Genomic DNA, 23,033 nt, shown 5'->3' with positions numbered 1-23,033 from the left:
ATCCAAATAAGAAAATTAATTAAGGTCCTAGGAGGATTTTAACAACTTACTATAATCCTCAGCATTTTCATTTTCCATATTGTGGTGGCTTCATAAAATGAAATGCTTCTGGATTTCTAAACCATCAGCAAAAGAATCCTTCAGCTATTAATACGGTTAAATGAAGCAGGCAGGACAAATTGTGAAAACTAACTGCTGCATCTGTTGAGTCAAACGTTTAAAGAGGAAATATCCTGTAAACACAGCAGAAAGAGTTCCTTATTTCTATAACTGCGTGTGTTACATAACAGTAGCTACAGAAAACTTTAGAATCTGTGGTGCAGGTCAGAAAGAAGAGCAGACATGAGAAGAGCAATGATCCATGACATTGTGTTTAGTCTCCTCCTCAAAAATCCTGCAGCACTTAAGAGCTTTACACAGCACCAGGGCTGCACACAGGTGCAAGAAAAACACAGACAGATGAGTTTTCAGGTGTAGCGGATGTGAGGAAGAACACATGTAAACAAACAAACAGTACCGCCATCACAACAGACACCATCACAGGGTCAAACCACCACACAGTCACGAAACGTTGACTATTTACATAGTTTAAGACATGAAAAAATTAAAAACAACAAGAGGGTGGACCGCTTCTGATTCCGGTTAACCAGGGAATCAGTGTGTTAACTGACTTCTGCCATTACTCAAGAGGGTTTGACAAAACACTGAAAACATTTGCAGACACTTTTCTTTAAGTGGGTGGTAAAACTGATGTGGTTTTTAACTAATGTGGGTACAAAAACTCACCTAACGACAGCAAAAACAAAAAAATAAGAAAAGGAAAAAAAAACTGCTAAAATGGTGCAAACTTTGAAAAACACTTAAATAGCTGTTTAAAAAGTACAGATTCGTGAACTTAAAGTATCTTACTGTTGCAGCAACAAATGATTGTCATGATTTATCTAAAGCATAGAGATTCTCAGTGACAGGATGCTCTAAAACCACTTGAGGGTTTGAAACACGTACTTGCTCATACATTATTCTAACTAACTACAGCTTTAAGGACATACTATTCCTGTCTTTAGAGTAAGTAAATCTTTTGTTTAGCCTTTATGGGAAAGCTCCAAGAACTGAAATGTTGAATTTACTTAAGCAAGTTGTGTCAACACTAAACCTAATGTACATTACTCTACATTTTAGCGACGAGGTTTATTGGAACTAGCTGACATTACTTGGTTAAGTTAATGTCATTTATTACAGTGTACATAGTGTTATTGCATTCACAACTCTCACTACTGAGATTTTGGCATGAGCACCTAGAAGAGCTGAGAGCAAGGACCGGTCGGGGGGGTTACACATCCTTTATGTCATTAGAAAGTGCACAGGCCTCAGTTCAGACATCTTCTCCCAACAGTTTCCACATCCAGCATCGGGTCACCCCATGTACCAACTGAAGATATGACACAGTTTCAAATGAAAGTCTTCGGTACCTCAGATATCAGATGATCAAACGGAGGGTGCACTGGTCTCCAACAGATGACACAAAAATAAGTCTGAAACACTTAGTGCAACACAGGTCCGGGTCGACTGCCATGCTGAGAATCCGCTCCAGCCCTATCGGCACCACGGGGAATCCTCAGCCTTGGTTATTCCTCATCTCTCGCCATGAGGAAACCCAGAATGAAGTCGATGGCTTTTTGTCGATCATGTGACGTCTGCCTGCTCATCAGGTTAGGAGGTGGTCGAATGAGGAGACTGGCAAAGAGGGTAGCTGAAACGCAGGAATAAATATTATAGAATAGTTTTGTTTAATTCTGTAATGTAATAAATGAAAGTAATCGATTCTCATATTGATATGGTCATTTTAATAATAATAACCAGACTTTCTTTAATATACTTATTGCTTTAACGAACCTTTGATCTACTCTGCAGTGTGGTAGACAAATGAGACAAAAATGTCCAGTACTCACCAACAAGGCTAGCCGTTAGATTGTTATTGGTGGAGTGTTTGAGGAGTTCTCTCAGAAATGCCATCAGGTAGCGAAACACGTTGCGGTGAGCTCGAGGCAACTGGGAGATTAACTAAACATCAAAGCAGAAACATAAAACACCACTAAATTATTACAAATAGATCTCATCTAACTTTCACAGTACATGTTTGTGAAATGACTCCACCTGTTTGCAGAGGCGGCTGTCATGAGAACAGTCCAGGCACCGTTGGTAGAGTTCGTAACACAACACGGGCTCCGGCAGCGCCTCCAGGAAGATCAGCAGAGCCTCGGCTACAGAGTGGTTACAGCCAGCTACAGGAACAGTCAGGGAAGAGCCAGTTTTCATGGATTCCAGTGAGTCCACAACCACAAAACACAAATGTCATGTACTGTAATGTAGCATGAGTCATTTGGGTGTTGTGATTAGAGCTTAGATGTAACCTCTGGAGAATCTTGCATCACTTAAGATTAAACCCCAAGCTGGGCTTTCTTTATTATAAATTATGCTACCTGTTTTATTTTAATATCGGTTTGTGGTTTTTTATTTGGTTCAGCTCCTTGAGATTTTCAACAAAAATTAAATAAAGGACAAAATGCAATCATGTCTCTGGACTGGCTGAACAGTGGAGGATACGTAGGGAGTCTGGGATGCTGGTGTCAAGACAGTCAATGATGCTCTGCAGCTCCTCCTGTAAGCCTGGTGTCTGAAACAGGTCCTCCTGGAAACCAACAAGGAACATTTACACTAAATGCATTCTCACTCCAGTTGGCATCATCCACACATTCATTTCAGTCAAATTACATCACTATCTGGATTTCAATGCACAAAAATGTACCTCAGCCAAACCCTGGCTTTCCACTCAATGCTTAAGCACCGTGTAGTGTAACAGGCGCGTTTTTTGCATTTTTTTATTTTAAAAAAATTGAACATTTATTATGAAGACACTGGGTTTATGTTTACATCTACCAGCCATTAGAGGGCACTACTGCAGGTTGCCAAACAGTCTGCTCGGCACAGAGAGGCTGGCATTGTGGAAAATGGTGGACTCACCAAGTCAAACAAATGCTTCTGAGCCAAGAAGATTGTTGTCCTTCACAAAAGATCTAAAGCCCTTTCGCACTAGCATCAGCTCCACGTGGTCTGAATAGCATAGAGTGTTCGCATTAGCATAGCCTGCTTTTTTTCAGGGTGCAACCAGACTGTTTTTCAGCCCTCTTCCTGAGGTGGTCTGCTTCAGGATGATCAGGGCCAGCACACCCACTGCTAACTGATAAGCCGGCTCAAATTCACACCTTCCATTAGGAGAAGTGTCCGATTGGTGGGTAGAATCAGCCCACCTGGGCTTTGGGCATTATCATGCTGATTACCTAGGAGCTGAGAACTTCTCTGACTGCACTCCTTGCATTCTTAAGCAAGGATGTGTGGAATCAACTGGGCCAAGCTGGGCTGGGGCTGACTGGGGCTATTCGGGCGTTGTGGAGCCGATGTTAGTGTGAAAGAAGCATAAACCAGAGTGAGTTTAGGTGAAGCCTCCAATAAATAGACCCAAATACAACATTTCATGTATCAGCAGCAAAACTGGTATCCAGACGGCTGGAAATCTTGTTCTACTGCTGCAACTAAAATCTCCACACACTAGATGTCACATTGGTGTTTGTGTTCCATATTCCACCTTTAACTTCCTGTCTGGCCCAACCTAAACTGTTGAGCTTGACACGTTCTGGAAGCGCAGTGCATAAAAACTAGACCCAAAAGGTAAATTTTGCTGAGTGATGCTACACTTCTGGGATCCATCCACAAGTTGGAAACATACCCATATCTATAACAGCGGCTATTAGCTGCTTTTCAGATATTACACAACAAATATAAAGGAAAGGTCAGTCACAGTTCAGATAACGCATTCAGAAATCCTCATTTAAAAAAGGTTCATTCTGTGTGACAAATCTGTATAATCTAAATAAATGTTATCTTTGCTTTGTGTTATAGCCACATAGTGAAATATATGCACATTCAAACTTGTGATGCTTTGTTTCATCTGAAGAATGTGTTTTTTATAGAATGAACACAAAACCTTTGATTTAGTTTATTCTAATACCACATTATTACCACAAGTTCTGTGTCATGTATGAATTGCTGACATTTAAGTTAAGTACATACATTTTATTTATATACAAAAATAAATAGTAAATGCAAATAAAAATGTCACAAAAATAAAAGATAATTGAAGCTGAAAATGCCTTTATAAAACTATGGTTTTGTAAAAGCTGATTTAGCAATATGCTACATTCCTTTTTGGCTTTTTCAAATCGGTTTTAGTTTTCTCACCTGATCACAGGAGTTTTTGTAAAGGTGGTTAACCAGGACCCACACCTCCTTGGGGATCTTCAAAGGTATGTCGTCAGAACTTGCTCCATCAGCCATCAGAAAGGTCACCTTGGACTTTTCCTGATTAGCAGAAAATAATGTTTAACACAACTCTATTATGATCAAAATAATTATATAATGTTGCAGCATTGTGATTATACAACAAGATTCATGCAGTTTGACAAAAGTGTAAAAATAAACAATAAAAGGGGATCATGCGAACACTTATTGATGGAACAACAGCGAGGTCAAGTTAATCTCCGAGAGGGCTTGAATGTGAGCTGGGTATCAGGTTCTACTGGTTTCTGCAAATGAATCCTCGGCACTCAGGAGAGAGGTCCAAAAATAACTACAGCTACTCAAGCTGCTCATGAACACATGGAAAAATGGAGGGCACCATGAGGGCAATTATGTGGAGAATGGTATCACCAAAACAAGAATATGGAATACTTTACTCTATAAAATACACTGCTCAAAAAAATAAGACATCCTTGATCTGAATGAATGAAATATTCTTATTAAATAATTTGTTCTTTACAAAGTTGAATGTGCTGGTGACAAAATCACACAAAAATATTGAATGGAAATCAAATTTATCAACCCATGGAGGTCTGGATTTGGAGAAACTACAGGCTGATCCAACTTTGATGTAATGTCCTTAAAACAAGTTTAAATGAGGCTCAGTAGTGTGTGTGTGGCCTCTATGTGCCTGTGTGACCACCTTACAATGCCTGGATCTACTCCTGGTGAGGTGGTGGATGGTCTCCTGAGGGATCTCCTCTGAAACCTGCACTAAAGCATCCAGCGATTCCTGGACAGTCCGTGGTGCAACGTGGTGTGGGTGGATGGAGTGAGACATGATGTCCCAGGTGTTTCTATTAGATTCAGGTCTGGGGAATGGGCGGGCCAGACCATAGCATCAGTGCCTTCATCTTGCAGGAACTGCTGCACACTCCAGCCACATGAGGTCTAGCATGTCTTGCATTAGGAGGAACCCAGGGCCAACCATGCCAATGTTTCCTTATGGGAAGCAGAGGGCCTGGTAACACTCCCATTGCTGCTCTTTCCTCTGTTCTAAATGACAAGAACATGTCTTCAAAACCACAACAAGAAAAAGCGCTAAAGCCTTTCTTCTAAAAATGTTTGTGTTGTCGCCAGATGCCATCTTTGACTATAACTAAAAAGACTACAGCGTGATGCAGTCGTCATTTCCGCTTTTTTTCTGGTTATTTTTGAGCTGGCTAGTCCTGCCCCTCCTGGTGCTCTCTGCCTCTGAGTATCCAGACTTTGTCTATTCTACACAGAGGGCGAGTCTGGCAGCCCAGGCTAGCCCACCGCACCAGCATATGGTCTCACAAGGAGTCTGAGGGTCTCATCTTGGTACCTAATGACAGTCAGGCTACCTCTGGTGAGCACATGGAGGTCTGTGCAGCCCCCCCCCCCCCAAAGAAATGTCATCCCACAACATTACTGTCTCACTGCCAAACGGGTCATTCCACAAATAGATTCAGCTTCCTCATGGCCTCAGATGTGCCCCAACTATAGAAACTTAAGTCAAAATTGAAAACCTTCACGTTTTCATCAGTCTTTGAATAAATGCTGCACTTTCTGAACTGTATTTGCTCACCCTTTAACGTTGTTTCTTTTTCATTTTTAAACTGTATTTTCTGTCATGTTCATTTTAATGTTCTTGCTAATGGAAAGCACATTGAACTGCCTCTGTGTGTGAAATAAAGCTGCCTTACCAGCATTCAAAAGTGGCCATGCCATCAGCCAGAAAGCTGAGGAACTGAGAAGTGGTCTGTGGTCACCACCTGCAGAACCACTCCTTTATTTGGGATGTCTTGCTAATTGCTTATAATTTCCACCTATTGTCTTTTCCATTTGCACAACGGCAGGTGAAACTCAGTGTTGCTTCCTACGGGATAGTTTTATTCCACAGAAGTGTGATTGACTTGGAGTTACGATGTGTTGTTTAAGTGTTCCCTTTATTTTTTGAGCAGTGTATTTTCATAGAGAAAAATATATATATAAAAAAAGACTATGGTATATTCAACTCAAGCATATTTAAATTTTGTTTTCTTGATCAGTGACACATAGAGAAGTGAAAAAGGGGACTTTCCTCTTTGATTTCATTAAATAAAATATATGTATTTATCTTGGCACCTACATGAAAATAACGTATCCCTGTCAATATTTCCACATCCTGAAGTTCTGAAAACAATTCAGTCATGAGAAATCCCAATGGGTTGAGACTAGATAGTTTTGGCTAGCTTTTAGCACCCCCTACTGTCCATTTTTAGAACCAAAACCAAAAGCTATCTCGTTTATCTTTTTAACGCATTAATCCAGGGGTACTCAATATCCTGTGCAGCAGCTCCTCAGGATCTGCAGAAACCTGTTATTTGCCTGCTGATTGAAATCAGGTGTTGAAGCAGGGTTAAAGCTAAAACGTGCTGGAAACCAGCCTTCCAGGCCTGGACTTGAATAGCCCTGCTTTAATCTAACAGTTGAAATTTCTTCCCAGCCTTCCTTAGTGTCTACAGATGCAGTTCACCACTAGATTAAACAAGGCAGACACCTTGTCTATGTTTAAGACTAGGCTTAAAACATTTTTATTTGATAGGGCCTATGGTTAAAATCTGATGTTAGCCTAGATCTGGACAAGTGGGGGAGTAGAGGGAGGTGGAATGTAGTCGATAAAGATGGCTCTCCCTTGCCCTGCCTCCAACATGCCTCCATCTAAAAGGATAGGTTATCCAGAGTTATCTCTGTAGTTATGCTGCTATAGGCTTAGGCCTAGTCCACACGTAGCCGGGTTTTTTGAAAACGAATATCCGCCCCTCCAAAAACTTGCATCCACACCACCTCGTTTTAAAAACAAACTCTGTCCACACGTACCCGGATAAATACGTTGTTAAGGACATGCCAGACCTGTAGGCGGCAGTACTTCCCCCGTTCTTAACCTCGTCCTTCGTCTGTGGTCTTCCGCAAGGAGCAGTAATTCCGCTTGCAAAAACAAACAAGCAGAAAGCGCTTGGACAATTGATGGATCGGGTAGTGACAGAGCGCAGCTCTGAGGGCATCCATGATGCCGGCTAGTGTAAACACAGGTCGCACACGTGATGTCAGCATTTTTTGTCGCGGAAAGTGACGTTGCGGACCTTAAAACTCCGGTTTTGTCCGTCCACACGCAGACACCCAAAACGGAGAAAACGCAGATCTTCACTTTGGCCGGAGTTTTTAAAAAGATCCGTTTTCGTGTGAAAAAACTCAGTTTTCGTGTGGATGACAGGCCAAAACGTAGAAAAATATCTACGTTTTGGCAGATCCCCGGCTACGTGTGGACAGGGCCTAAGACTGCTGGAGGATGCACTGACCATTTTCCACACACTACTACTTTCTTCTACAATCTGCTCTTCAACTGTATTATTTCCTGCAATTTCAGCTGTTAACTTTATTTTCTCTCTAAGTGTTTTCCTCCCCAGAAGAAGCTACAATGATGTTCTGCTGAGCTGTGGTGGCCTCATGAAGGGGGCCTTCGTCTTGAACACTGCTGCAAACCACTTAAACATTCTCTCTCTCCTGATGATAACACTTTACTTCCCTTGACATTGAATGTGCTACTACTAGTTTACCCGTTTAATTATAGATCCACTAGGATAAATACAATAAAGTTTATCTCTCACCAAATAGAATATTTACTAAGAAATCACAATGTAACCATAGACACGACTTGATAAATGATAAATGACCCGCACTTGTATAGCGCCTCTCAGAGTAAGGACTCCAAAGCGCTTTACACTACAGTGCATCATTCATCCATTCACACACTGATGATGAGCTACGATGTGGTGATGTACTTGGTGTGTGTGTGTGTGTGTGTGTGTGTGTGTGTGTGTGTGTGTGTGTGTGTGTGTGTGTGTGTGTGTGTGTGTGTGTGTGTGTGAGTGCGTGCGTGTGCGCGTGTGTGTGTGCTCTGTCTTCTTGATCCCCAGTGAGTCGTGGAGGATGGCTGCTTATACTGAGCCAGGATGCTCTGGAGGTTTCTTCCTGTTAAAAGGGAGTTTTCCTCTCCACTGTCGCTTTATGCTTGCTTAGTATGAGGATTGCTGTATAGTCACTGACACTTGTCAGTGACTCGACGCAATTTGCTGGGTTCCTTATATAGGAAACTTTTTTCTGATTGGCTTAATGAATTGACCTGTATTGGAATGTCGTGATTTGGCGCTATATAAATAAACTTGAATTGAAATCAGCTGTGTTCATGATCTAAAACATGCAGGAATCGTGCTGGAAACAGACTGCAGCCACAGGTACTGTATGTCAGCTCAATTTTAGCTTCATTTTAGCACATATTGGCTCAAGAGGAGTATTTAAAAATATGAAAAAGTTGCAATGTGTCTATCCCTTTAAAATCTTTCTAAACCCTTTGCACCTTAGACCTGCGTAGCTGCATTACTGGTTTTAATGAAACCGTCAGCAACAGGCTCTGTAACTGTGTTAGAGACATTTGACCCAAGAGAATTATTTCTGATAAAATCAACCCTTACTGGTTTACCTTTTCCATGAAGGTGTCCTCTCCCTGAGCAAGACAACCCCCATGAAGAGTTGGAAAGGAATGATCAAGGAGAAAAGATGAAGGAAAACAAAAAAAAAAGAAGAAGAAAAACTATGTATTAGACAGAATAAGAAAAGTTAACTGATTATGCATCATTCTTGCATTAATCACTTGACATTTTCAGTCCAGGAAGGAAAATTCAACAGTTTAGCTGGTAATTAAAGGAAATGATGGCACCAGTAGGCTCCAAAACAAGATCATGAATAGAATCCCAGAAGCAGGCAGAGGTGATCGTGTGAAGACAAAAGAAGTCTGTAAATGACACAGAGGGTCCAACCTGAGTCAGCCTTCCCTTTTCTTTAGATGCTCCATTCCTATGTTTGTGTCTTCCTTGTTTGTTTTGTTTTGGTCACTCATGGCCAGAAATATACAGTTTTGACCCTCTAAACACAGCATTTGTTTACAACTGGTTACACTGTAAAGAGAGCACTCATTAAATTCCAATTTTCCACTAAACTGAGGTAAATATGCTTCCTATTTCAAATATTTCACCTGTCTGTCAGTGTTTACTGATCATGTTTCTCTTTCTTACCAGATCACATAGTTTCTCGATGGGGATCTCTCTGATCGGCTTCTTCATGCGGCACAGAGTCTCCAGAGATGTGCCAAAGCAGCTGGGCAGGTAATTTCCAGAGATGGTGATAAAGTAATCTTTGCCACGGTCCAAATGAAGCACCAGAATATCGCAAATGGTGTCTTCTCCACAGTTCAGCAGGGTGACAGAGTCTTTGCTGACGTACACCTCCAGATACATTTCCAGAGTCTCGTCTGTTCAATAGGACAAATTGTTCAGATGGGATAACTGAACATGACGTTCTAAGACAAATATGTTGACGTGTGCCTTGTGAAGGTTCAGTTGCTGTTAAACATTTTCATGTTTTCGTGAAACTTTATCAGAGCAATTCTGATAAGATAATAAAAACAATTTAATAACAGGACTACAAAATCTTACTTGGCTCTAAGAATCCATCACTGGGCTCGGCGCGCAGCCAGGGCTTACAATACTGGGAGTCACTGAGTTTGGGTATGAAGGCAAAGTGGCAGGGGACCTGACCATCATTTTTTATCAGGAAGCGCTCCTTCTGAAGCTGCCTGAATTTTACATCTGGAAATGTAAACTGTTGAAGTAAAAAGAAACTATGTAAATCTCAGCTTCTGAGCAAAATCACTTCACTTTTCTTAATGTAAAACAGGTTTCACACATATTCCAGATCACCTTACAAACATAAACAATGAGACTGTTGCTTTGATTACATTTATGTTGCTCAGAGACACGGATGGAAGGAAGTCGTTTTCCATCCTGTCCATTGCGCGAACAATCTCCTCAAACACCTTTTTGCGGCGTTGCTCATCTGCAACTTTCACCTGTAACAAAACAAACATTTATTAGTTTTTAGCTAAATGACATAGCTTGGACTGAAAGTCCCATCCTACGTTAAACAGCGCCTTGCAAAAGTGCACCATATTCTAATTTTTTAAGTTTCACTGGTATAATGAGACTAAATTACACACAGGTGAACCCGATTATTTATTCAGATGACTTCTGAAGGCAACTGATGACACTGAATTTTATTTAAGGGTATCAGTGGGGCTAAGCAGAAGAGCACTTTGCACTTTACAGATTGTTTTTGATTAAAATTTTGAGAAACCATGCATCAATTTCATTCCACTTCTCAATTGTTCCAAAAGGAAGACAGCTGGATTTTGAGACCAGTCTAACACAATAAGACCCAATGACGTGTGGGCGACGGTGGCACAGGAGTTAAGCGCTCGCCCCGTGATCGAAAGGTTGCAGATTTGAGCGCCGCTCAGTTTGTCTCCATCGTTGTGTCCTTGGGCAAGACACTTAAACCACGTTGCATGCTGGTGGTGGTCGGAGGGAGTGCTGGCGCCAGAGCTCGGCAGCCTCACCTGACAGTGCACCCCAGGGCAGCTGTGGCTACATTGTGGCTCATCCCCACCAGCATGTGAATGTGTGTGTAAATGGGTGAATGACTGTGCTGTAAAGTGCCTTGGGGGGTTCCAGGACTCTAGAAGGCGCTATATAAAATACAGACCATTTACCATTTGACAACATCGACAACTTCTCAGGGTGTAGGGAGGAGGGGAAATCGTAGGTAGTTCCAGCTCACTAAGCAACAACAGACAACTATACTTTATAAGCTTGACCATCCCATATTCAAGTCAGAACTGACGAAGCTCCCTGAATGAATGGGAAGCAAAATGTCTTCTGTCTTCTTCATTTGAATCCCTTTGCATTATCATGATCTGGACGATGGAGAACCTTCTCCAACATATTTTGTGTTGGTCTATCACAGAAAATCTCAATAAAACATCTTAGTTTGTGTTGTAAGGTGTAAATAACAGATCAAGGGGTATGAATACTTTTGCAAGGCGCTGTATGTTATATATGTGTTTACATGGCTTTGTAATGTCCTACCCCTATCTTAAAGAGGGAGCTAACGGGCTTGTGGTCGCTTGTTTTCAGCTCCATGTGACTTCGGTATTTAAGCTGCTCAATACTGCTGCCCCTCCACAGGATTCTGTCACACCACGCCGGGACTCGGCACTTCCCGCTGCAGCAAACAGATAATAGTTAAAAGGAAGAGCAAGGGCCCGGTCACAACACAGCTGCTACTGCTGACCCTGCGTTGTGGCGATAAGGACTGAAAAAAAAGACTTTGTTAAAATTCTACAAATGAAAAGAATAATAAAATTAATCCAATAAGGATATGTAGGCAGGATAAATCTCAAATTTAGTGACAGGAATTGAAATCAGACTGTAAGTTTATGTGATTGTTGATTTACAATATATATGAATAAAAAACTAAGAGGAAGCACAGCTTACCTTGAATCCCATCGATCTGTTTTAGGGTCATACTTGTACGTGGGAACGAAGGTAATGTCTCCCTCTATGAAGTCTGTGAAAGCTCTTTTGTGCTTCCTCTGATGGGTCAGCTACACATAAAAAGCATCAATAATACTTATCCATTATGCATAAAATAGCTAAAAAATAATACATTTTTCCTCTTTAACGTGTCAATTAAACTCCTCTCTCTCTCTTTCTCTCTCTAACTCCATTAAATGTATCAAAATATATTTCAATTTAGAAACATGCAGGCACCCCCATCTGGTCTGCATCATTCAGCAGCAAACGCACACTTAGTCTTTATGTGTTTAGATGTGTTGTTCGAAGATGAAAGGTCTGTCCCTCAGCCGCTGGTTTTGTGGGGACAACAAATGTGATCTTTTACCTGGTCGTATTCCTGAAGTTTCTTCAAGGCATTTTCTTTAATAAGCTGTTTCACCTCCGATGCATCGCTCATGGAGAGACGATAGTTTAGATCCCCCAGCCAGATTACCACACTGCAAACAGGATGTAAACAGGGTTAGCTCATTTACTTCATGGTTATTTTAATATAGGCTCTGCAGACTGCTGGATAACCGACACAAAATCATCAAAGGACAATAAATAAAAGAAAAACTCAAACTGGAGACGGAAACCTAAACATTGTGAGTAAAAATTAAACTCTGTGCGTTATTTACGAAGTGGTTTCAGTGCAACAGACTGAGAGACTCACTCGTGCTTGACAATATTTAGAGGGGGTTGTTCCAGAAGATGGAAAGTCATGCGAGCACATATATCTCTGTAGTCCTGATTACGGCGCTCGTAGTCTTCCACGTGCGCAGCAAGATGGGAGTTTACAAAGCAGAAGCTGGTGTTGTGGAACACAAACCTCACTGCCACGCCTCCTTTGTTCCCCTGAAACATCAGTTAAACAGGCTTTGGTTAGAACTGGAGAACATGGAGAACATGAGAAAATTCTATTAATTAAATAATTTAATTGTGGTGCTTTTTGTTTTAATTAATGCAATAAAAATAAAGATATACAAAATTGTTGTTTTTAAATGCTAATTTCAAACTAGGATCGAGTCCATAATCGGCGTGACGAACCATTTTTCCCATAATTCCTGTTCCCACATGCTCTGCAGCCACGTCTCTTATGTGTTTCCTGTGCAACTTCTTTGCATAAACCACGAGCATCATCCCAACAAGTCGTATGGTCCGAATCTAGAAAAATCATTTAAAAAATAGACTTATTGAGAAATGAAGACCAGATCATTTGCAAATATACTTTACAATGTTTGTTTGAGTTTTTTCCATTTTTTGCAAACATATTTTTTTACATTTTTAACTGAACTGACCAAAATCACCCCTGCCTTTGTCTACTCACCCTTCTGTACGTGGTTTTTGGGTGCAAGGTCCTCTCCACTGCGTCTATCCACAGATGCTCTTTTGACGAATCCAAGTAGAAAAATGCCTCTGTGCTCAGGTCCAGTTCTTGAAAACTGAAGCCCAAAAATAAATCAAACAAAAATCACATAAATTCACATTGACCATCAACACCTTTTAAAATTTCAATACAAAAAAGTCCTTCACTCATACTGACCCAATTGCATAAACATCGGGAGGGTCGGGGTCGCAGCAGAGCCAAGGATGAAGGCTGCTGTCTGGAGATTGGCCGTTAACGTTCCACGTCCCTACAAAAAAACTATAAAGCAACATGTGGCTCTTGATCAAAAGAGACACTAGCACAACTTAAGGACTTGTTAGTTTTAAAATCTGAACAAAGCATCGAGGTAACAGTTAAACTGATACTGGCTTCACTGATTTTAAATGAAAATAAACATAAAAACTGTAGTTTTAATAACACCAAAACAGAAACCCACAGAAACACCATTTCATTAATGCGCTTATAAAGCATATTAAAGCTCTTCTACCTGAAGTGTTTTATGTCCACATATTCCTTCTCCTTCTTCCCCAAACAATGTTTAATAAGGAATTCTCTTTGTCCCGATGGACTGGAGGGCATGGTTTTAGTTGTGGGACTTTCACACAAAGACGCAGGCTTGTCCACACCATCATACCCTGACCTGAAACTACTGGAATAGAAAGAGTGTGAAATGGTAAAAACAGCAGTAATGTTTCAGACAGCTTACATACTCTGTAAAGCCTAGAACCTGCTGGACCGTCATTTGACAATGCAAAATGATTTTGTTTTGCATGTTGGTCTAGCAATGCTCCATTGAAACCTCGGCAGCCCCAGCCAGGCTGGTGGCCAGCCAATCACAGCGCATTTATTTAGAAAAACTATGTAATGTTTGATATTTTTTATGTCTTCTTCCACGATGCAATGTTGGACTTCTCCGTTAACTGATGTCTGTAGTAGGGATGTCACTGTAACCGGTGTAGCAGTAAACCCCGGTAAAACAAACAAACAAACAAACATACACACACACACACACACACACACACACACACATACATACCGTACATACATACATACAGGGAGTGCAGAATTATTAGGCAAGTTGTATTTTTGAGGAATAATTTTATTATTGAACAACAACCATGTTCTCAATGAACCCAAACAACTCATTAATATCAAAGCTGAATGTTTTTGGAAGTAGTTTTAAGTTTTAGCTATTTTAGGGGGATATCTGTGTGTGCAGGTGACTATTACTGTGCATAATTATTAGGCAACTTAACAAAAAACAAATATATACCCATTTCAATTATTTATTTTTACCAGTGAAACCAATATAACATCTCCACATTCACAAATATACATTTCTGACATTCAAAAACAATACAAAAACAAATCAGCGACCAATATTAATTAATCAATTTCCCTCTGGGATTAATAAAGTATTTTTGAATTGAATTGAATTGAATATAGCCACCTTTCTTTACAAGGACACTCAAAAGCCTGCCATTCATGGATTCTGTCAGTGTTTTGATCTGTTCACCATCAACATTGCGTGCAGCAGCAACCACAGCCTCCCAGACACTGTTCAGAGAGGTGTACCGTTTTCCCTCCTTGTAAATCTCACATTTGATGATGGACCACAGGTTCTCAATGGGGTTCAGATCAGGTGAACAAGGAGGCCATGTCATTAGTTTTTCTTCTTTTATACCCTTTCTTGCCAGCCACGCTGTGGAGTACTTGGACGCGTGTGATGGAGCATTGTCCTGCATGAAAATCATGTTTTTCTTGAAGGATGCAGACTTCTTCCTGTACCACTGCTTGAAGAAGGTGTCTTCCAGAAACTGGCAGTAGGACTGGGAGTTGAGCTCGACTCCATCCTCAACCTGAAAAGGCCCCACAAGCTCATACTTGATGATACCAGCCCAAACCACTACTCCACCTCCACCTTGCTGGCGTCTGAGTCGGACTGGAGCTCTCTGCCCTTTACCAATCCAGCCACGGGCCCATCAAGACTCACTCTCATTTCATCAGTCCACAAAACCTTAGAAAAATCAGTCTTGAGATATTTCTTGGCCAAGTCTTGACGTTTCAGCTTGTGTGTCTTGTTCAGTGGTGGTCGTCTTTCAGCCTTTCTTACCTTGGCCATGTCTCTGAGTATTGCACACCTTGTGCTTTTGGGCACTCCAGTGATGTTGCAGCTCTGAAATATGGACAAACTGGTGGCAAGTGGCATCTTGGCAGCTGCACGCTTGACTTTTCTCAGTTCATGGGCTGTTGTTTTGCGCCTTGGTTTGTCCACACGCTTCTTGCAACCCTGTTGACTATTTTGAATGAAACGCTTGATTGTTCGATGATCAGGCTTCAGAAGCTTTGCAATTTTAAGACTGCTGCATCCCTCTGCAAGATATCTCACTATTTTTGACCTTCCTGAGCTTGTCAAGTCCTTCTTTTGACCCATTTTGCCAAAGGAAAGGAAGTTGCCTAATAATTATGCACACCCGATATAGGGTGTTGATGTCATTAGACCACACCCCTTCTCATTACAGAGATGCACATCACCTAAAATGCTTAATTGGTAGTAGTCTTTCGAGCCTATACAGCTTGGAGTAAGACAACACGCATGAAGAGGATGATGTGGACAAAATACTCTTTTGCCTTATAATTCTGCACTCCCTGTACACACATACACACGCACACACACACATACATACACATATATATGTGTGTATATACACAAATACATACATATATATATATATATATGTATATATATATATGTATATATATATATATATATATACACACACACATATGTATATATATATAAATCCTGGTCGGGTCATACCAGAGACCTTGACAAAATGGGACCCAATGCCTCCTCACTACCAAATGGTTCCCGAGCGTGGCTGTGGCTGCAGCTCGCCGCTCCCCAGGGAATGGGTCAAATACAGAGAACAAATTTCACACACACCAGTGTGTGTGTGACAACGAATGGGACTTTATTTTAATTTATTCACATATATAGGATGGCTTTCCAGGCTATACTACAAATGGGAATATTAAATTCATTTTGAATTAGACAGCAATAACTTATTTTTCAGACAGACTTACTCTGACTTAGTGCTAGGCACTGCAGAGTTCCCTCTGGCCTGCACTGCCGTAGGCTTGTCTTTTGGAATGGGTGTGGGAGGAAGAGGATTTGATGGCGGGACTGAGGCTTTCCGTGGAGGTAGAGGGGGAATAGGTGGTGGCTCCCTGGAGGCAACCATGCGATTCTGTTTGTTCTTCTTCTCTTCGACTCTCTGAGTGTTATTAAATTTCTCCTCAAATCCAAAATCTGCAAGCATGTGAGCTGGATCTTTTGAAGAAAAACAAAACAGAGAGGATGGAAGAGTTAAATCTGACCAGACTTGGAAGGGAGAAAGTTTGAGATGAGAACTGAAAGATCAAGAGTTTGCTTTTCCAGCCACACTAAGAGCCCACTGCTTCAATTGACTGAGTGAATCTTTAAGTTACCTGTCGTATTATGATTTGTTGAAGTGCTGTCATTGAGGCTGGATTCCAGTGCACTGAACGTGTTGGCTGAGTTTTCTCCAACACCCACAGCACTGGGTGTCTTGGCTGCTCTTTGGGGTGGGATGGGGCCTGGCCCTCTTTGAGGTGTTGGTGCAAGGGGCTCCATGGCTTTGGGTTTGGTGAGTTTGGATGCAACTGAAAACATAATCATCAGAAAAAGCCACAAAATAACCAATATATTCCTACTCAAAACACGTTAATTTAAAAATTAAAAAGGTGCAACCTCAGAAACGTAACTGAAAATCCACACTGCAGTGAGCTTGCAATGGCTTTAATTTATATTATTACATACACACACTGAGCCGATGTTAGTAAAAGTAAATATAAACAAGACAGAATACTGATCTGAAATGAATAACACAATCTCAGCTAGCAGAGTGTTTTGTGAAAAAGAGAGAAGGAGGAAGTGGTCTGCTTATTCTGCCACGAGCACAAGATACCATTATCACCAGTTGGAAAAGAAAGCAAACAGCAGGAACTGACAAACTGGGTGAACAGGTTTAAGTGAGGAAATGATTTTAAGTTTGTATTTTAGCAGCACCCTGCTTTAGAATATATTTTTTCACCAGGAAGTTAGTCACAGGGATAACAACTAGAATAAAAATTCAATATGACAAAAGGCGAAAACATGCAGCCAAGTCCACTGGCTGAATAAACCCATACTTCTTATTTTAATTCCTGTTTCCACACAGTTTTAAGCTTTTTATATTGCACTTTAACTAAATGAACTTAAAGGTCTTTGACACTCATTCTTTAAATACCCCCTCTGTGGGGAAAGGCTCTGGCACTCATGTTTTAGGTAGTAGAAGTTTGTCAGAAGAGAGAGAGAGAGAGAGTGTGTGTGTGTGTGTGGTGGTGGTGGTGGTGGGGGGGGGGGGGGGGGGGCAGAAAACAACAGGATTTGGAGTCTGACTCGTTAAGATTCATGATATGCAAACATCTAGCCACTGATTGGCTAACAGCCACAAAACCCTTCTGCTGCCTTTGTTTGCTCTTTGTTCTTATGTAAAAAATTCTACACTGATGTTTCATCTCCACAGAATGCACAAACCTGAACATGTTCCGCCACATTGTGGAGCTGCTAAAGCTAATGGTTAGCTTCTACTAACACAGATGTGGTCGCAAACCAAGGTGGACCCAGCCATGAATACCAATTATCCCTGTGATGTCGAGCTGTCCGTCTCGTTCTGACTTGATCATGTTTTGTCCATTTCCTTTCTGCAGCTAACGCAGGCAATGGGGGTTGAGAAAAATGTACAATTTCAGAATGCGTATGCAAATGAGTGACTGATTTCAAAGAGAACAACTATTAAGCTGTTTCTCTGTGAACATACCTTTATATCAACAAATACACCACACAATGTGTGCAGAAAATAATTTGCACAACACAAATCTCCCAAACAATACACGCGAACAACAAAAACTTAGGGTCAACATTTTGGTTTGAATGAACCAAAGTCTAGATCTCATTTCTGACTGGGATCTTTTAAGTAAAGGCACAAATTATGTCCTTAAAAACATGAAAAATCTCACAGAAATCTAAAAAAATATACAAGGAAACTACATATGAAATAGAGGTAGGCGATATGCTGACGTAATTTCAAGGATATTACTGTAAGTATTTGAAAAGAAAAAAAGAAAGGAGGTGTGCTGGTTGCTGATGTTAATGTTCCCTTAAAATGCTGTGGTCTCTGGAGAGTCACAGAAACTTGTAGAAAATACATTGAAGACTAAAAGAATAATGATGGAAACATGAAGGTAGCTAGCTCTGTAGCTTCAAAACCAGAAATGAAACACCATTTCTATATGTCCAGGGGTGGCAGATACATAAATACATGAGACATCAGGAAGCAACGTAATCCACCCTTTGTACATAAAAGTTAGAGGAGTGATTCATTAATTAATCACCTCCCTGCTTAAGGCTGCTGAGAGGCAGTGTAGTCTTACCTTGTCGCTGAGCACTTTTCACCTGGGTTAAGAAGAGCCGAGTCCGATCATCATCCTGAAGTTCCAAGAGCAGCTCTGGCGCCTTTTCTCCTTTGATTTGTATTCTAACACAGGCTTTAGAACCAGAAAACACACACACACATGTCAGGCACCTACAGATTTCACTAACACACAAGAAATACAGTGTGTCTGAAACAAAGCAAAGTGACGCAACAGTAAAACTATTCAGCATGTCTTCACTAAGCCATGGCAACTCGTGAATGGAGTACCGGTATGCTCCTAGATAAAGACGTTTGGTTGTAAAAACGTTCTAAAATGCCATACGGCTGGAAAAAGGCAGCGCTGTTTGATTGGCAAGACTTTTGGAAGATAAAATATGGAACGGTGCTAAAAAACACATATTAAAGTCAATGATGACTACATATATTTGATTTTAACACAAAAGTACTCACAATCTATGGAGAGGTCAATGAGCAAGGCCTCTTCAGCCTCTGAGGGAAACAGAATAAAAATTTAAATAGTGCAGTTCAAAGGTCTGGAGTGGGAGTGGCCCACTGGTGTTATAAATTATCTCAAGAAGCACTACCTGTTCTGTGTTTACTTTCATATGCAAAGGAAAAGCAGAAGCTTCTAACACACAGCGAGAATGTAACGTCCACTGGTTTAAAATGTAAGGCTATGCATGTCTACTATACTTCTAATCCCAGATTATTTTACTTATTCTGGTTTAAATTAGAGTCAGCATCTAACATTTTTTGAACATTTATTTACACCCAACATACACAGGAAAAGCTGTAAGTATTTTGACTCCGACATGGAGAAAAGCCACATACCTCGTACAATTTCAAATTTATCATTAATGGGTATGGACAACTGAGCCACCGGACGGGACACAACAGCTTCAGGGTTGGCCAGAACACCCAGTCTGTGTAGAAACAGCAAGCATTCTGCCTTATCACAACTGTTGTTTATTTTAATATCAAGATTTTCCATCTTAAACATAAAGCACATATATAAAAAACATTGCTGCTAGCACTGACGTTCATGCAGGGTGCTTAACATTAGAACAGAGAAGATGGAGTCAAGATGTGCTTTAATTATCATGAACAATAGAAATTGAAAAAACACACATGCAAAACCTCTCTTTAGTGGCACACAACAAAAACAATAACTAGCAAGCACTGTGCATCATTCAGTTAATCAATACAAATCCACTGAGCATATAAAGAAGATTAAAGTGTTAAATTATCAAACTGTTGACACAAACGGCTTCAGAAGCATGATGTAGGTTTATGTAGGCAGGGTCACATTCCTGTGCTCACTAACATCTGACTAACAGCAGAGGACAAAGAGTCTTCCTGGGCACTCACTGCCCACTCTTCCCCTTCACTTGGTCTGATTATAGTGGAGAGGACAATTATTCAGGACTGCTGGGCAAAATGTGTCAGAAGCAGTTTCCCGAATCTGTCAGGATGAGAACTTCCGATGTAAACGCAACAGAATATTCAACAGGAAACAAAATGGTTTTTTTTATTCTCCATTTGTACATTTTAGAGCCTGACGTGACAAACCCTCCAGTTTTGTCTGTTTTATCCAGATTATTGTGTCAATAATCCCATAATTTGTGTACCACAAACTGGTACTGATTGTATCCCAAGCCAATGTACAGAAGTGCATAAAAGCAAATACCACAGAAAAACACACCGAAGGCACAGAACACTGGTATGAACCTCAGGTAATGCCTTATGTCATGCAAAATCTTTCAATCATTTAAAATAAATCATGTCTATTTTGAAACATTCATAATGGTTTTTTCCCTCTTCATGACATTACTCTTTGGTGGCTTGTGTGGGCTTGCAGCCTGCAGCCTGCGTGCCCATGTGAGTCTCATTACAGCTAAAGATGAAGTGAAGGAATTCTGGATAATCTGCAGTGAGGTTACTGCTGGTGAAAGTAACTCCAAGCTACACATATGATTAAACATCTCCCTACTGTCTACACACAAAGTCTCCTTTCACCAAATAAGCCCTGGAGCTGTCCAGCTCACAGAAACCACGTTCTGCCCACATGGCATCCAGTTATTTTACACCTAAGAGCTAATCTGTGTAGTGACAAGAGTGGTGTGTGTGTGTGTGTGTGTGTGTGTGTGTGTGTGTGTGTGTATGTGTGTGTGTGTGTGTGTGTGTGTAAAGGGGCATGCTCATTCAGTTAAACATCCTGGATTTAAAATAGCCACCAGCCTGAGATAACTCAAAAAGACAAATAAATCTGACATTCAGGATAGAAAACACAGACCGATGTTGGTTATCCCGGTCAACATCAAAATAACTTGAATTTTCATTTGCACATTTTAAGATTCCATCAGTGTGACAGCAGTCTAGTGCAAAGTGTGTTTAAGAACTTCATAAAACACAAGATAACAGCTCGATTGAATGTTAAGAGCTCTATTTTTGATTATGGAACAGGAAAGTAACTTGTTAAAGGTTAACTGATGAAGCAGCTCCTGTATACCCATATAATTCTGCTCAGGTCACACACTTCAGGTCAACTGCAGCTTCCTCTGACAAAGACAGCTCTCAACAACTTGGGTTTCATTTGAATGAAGTCAAAACTAAACAGGAGCAATAATAAAACAAAACACCTTACTGTGTTATTAAGCGATTCAGCAACAAACACACAGCTTTGGGACATTGGGACAACCCAATGTCAACATACTTTCAGTAATTGTTATTTCTGATACTTACTTAAACTCTCCATTGTGTTCAATTAGTGACAGTAACCTGGACTCCTTCTGGCCAGACCTCAGCTCCTGAGCTTTTACAGTTTGAGCAGCACAATCAAGGAATCATTGAGATGGATGATGAGATATCACAACTACAGCTGTTACCCAGTACTACCGGAACAGTGTTCGAAAATCATTATGAATAAGTCTGTCTTCAGTTGAAGAAAGATGTTAATGAAGCCATGCAAACTGAAAATCAGGAAGGAAATTAATGACAAGCATTAACAACGTGAAATAAGAGAGAAAGAATAGTGCCAGTGGCAGCAAAAATCTAACAGGGGCAAATATTAAACCAGGTTGTTTTATACAAACAACATTTGAAACCTGAGCCTGGAGGCTTTTTCATAACCAGGGTAAAAGGAGAAACCTGGGCCAGATCAATCCACAAAAAAACGGAGACTTAGATCACTAGATCCACAGACGTGAAAGGAAGAATTCAGGGTTTGACCGAGCCCATCAGTACAGTAGAGGAGCGGCAAAGAACAAAAATATATGTATCTAAGCAATTTTAGCAATACAAGCTACACATATCCTCCGTGTTTAGCAGTTCTTAGTGTTAGCTGTTACTGTGACTTCAACCACTGGATAATCGCAAATAGAATGTGATGCTACATAATCATAATACATAACAAGAAAGGTAAATAAAACTGGGTGAAATTATCCAGTATTAACTAAATGTGTCGCCACAATAAATGATGTGTCACTGCTTTTGTGGAAAAGAAAATTCTTTCTTAAATCAGCCCGAATAATAACATTAAGTAGCTATCTCACAACGGTTTAGTGAATTAGCCCTCTGATCAACTGTATTTACATGGCTAGCTGTTCATAACTCATTCGCTAACTCGTATACAATTCAAACACAACTTTAAGGATATTGCCAAGCATTCTTCGTTGCAAATCCCCAGCGTGGACTCCATTCTTACCAAGATAAATAAATACGTATCACTTTTAGGGTCTTTACGTTGAGCAGATGTTGAGGCAAAAAAAAAGTTAAATCTCCACCCGGCGCTGTGGCGGCCTCCTTCCGGGAAGCTGGCTAACCGCTCCTTTAGCCAGCTGTTGTTATTGTTGCCGCTGGAAGGTCTCACAAACGTTTAATGGAATTTAGGAGTTAAAACAACCCCTGATAACTTCCATCATTCTGTCAGAAACATGAGAATGTTCAGTTTCTCTCGTGTCCCTCTCGGTGTCAAGAGACAAACCCCTCGGACAACATAACGTTATCGGGTGGTTTGTAGCACACAGATATGCTACACTTCGAAGACTCCCAGGGTTTGCTCCCTAGCTAGCTACCCAGACTAGTCGTTCTTCGCCTTCATCAGACTTCAATTTTAGTGCACTCCTTCGCATGAAGGTACTTAGCGCTCCCCAGTGTTCTGGAGGATGAACAGACACCCGGCGACTTCATGCCGCAAAAACAAATGCTTCAAACTAATAGCAAATTATTTATATTTTCTGCTTAAAAATCTAAATTACGTTGTCCAAGACAGACACAAATATT

The 23,033-nt window shown here is 40.7% G+C and overlaps 1 protein-coding gene across 5 annotated transcripts; it reads right to left on the bottom strand.

Moving 5' to 3' along the window:
• Positions 1–1,408: 1,408 nt before the first annotated feature.
• On the bottom strand, positions 1,409–22,626 carry ocrl (OCRL inositol polyphosphate-5-phosphatase). Of its 5 annotated transcripts, none has more exons than XM_070550866.1 (24): positions 22,409–22,626; positions 21,495–21,575; positions 19,584–19,675; positions 19,203–19,241; positions 18,751–18,864; positions 16,744–16,938; positions 16,339–16,585; positions 13,739–13,900; positions 13,408–13,509; positions 13,192–13,306; positions 12,912–13,028; positions 12,538–12,719; positions 12,211–12,322; positions 11,805–11,914; positions 11,397–11,532; positions 10,211–10,321; positions 9,909–10,074; positions 9,489–9,724; positions 8,897–8,920; positions 4,297–4,416; positions 2,605–2,689; positions 2,155–2,282; positions 1,950–2,061; positions 1,409–1,750 (listed from the first exon to the last, which is right to left on the bottom strand). In XM_070550866.1, the coding sequence occupies exons 1-24, from the start codon at positions 22,447–22,449 to the stop codon at positions 1,626–1,628; spliced, it is 2,952 nt and encodes a 983-aa protein (XP_070406967.1). In that variant the 5' UTR covers positions 22,450–22,626; the 3' UTR covers positions 1,409–1,625. The 5 variants fall into 5 exon arrangements, with proteins under 5 accessions (XP_070406967.1, XP_070406954.1, XP_054595155.2 ...); XM_070550853.1 differs by having other exon boundaries at positions 13,739–13,897; positions 22,409–22,585; XM_054739180.2 differs by lacking the exon at positions 21,495–21,575 and having other exon boundaries at positions 22,456–22,588.
• Positions 22,627–23,033: the final 407 nt, after the last annotated feature.

The sequence above is a fragment of the Nothobranchius furzeri genome, chromosome 1, assembly GCF_043380555.1.
Source record: "Nothobranchius furzeri strain GRZ-AD chromosome 1, NfurGRZ-RIMD1, whole genome shotgun sequence".
In the NCBI taxonomy this organism is placed as follows: Eukaryota; Metazoa; Chordata; class Actinopteri; order Cyprinodontiformes; family Nothobranchiidae; genus Nothobranchius; species Nothobranchius furzeri.
Note: the sequence above shows the minus strand (reverse complement) of the source record. Positions and strands in the feature narration are given on the sequence as shown.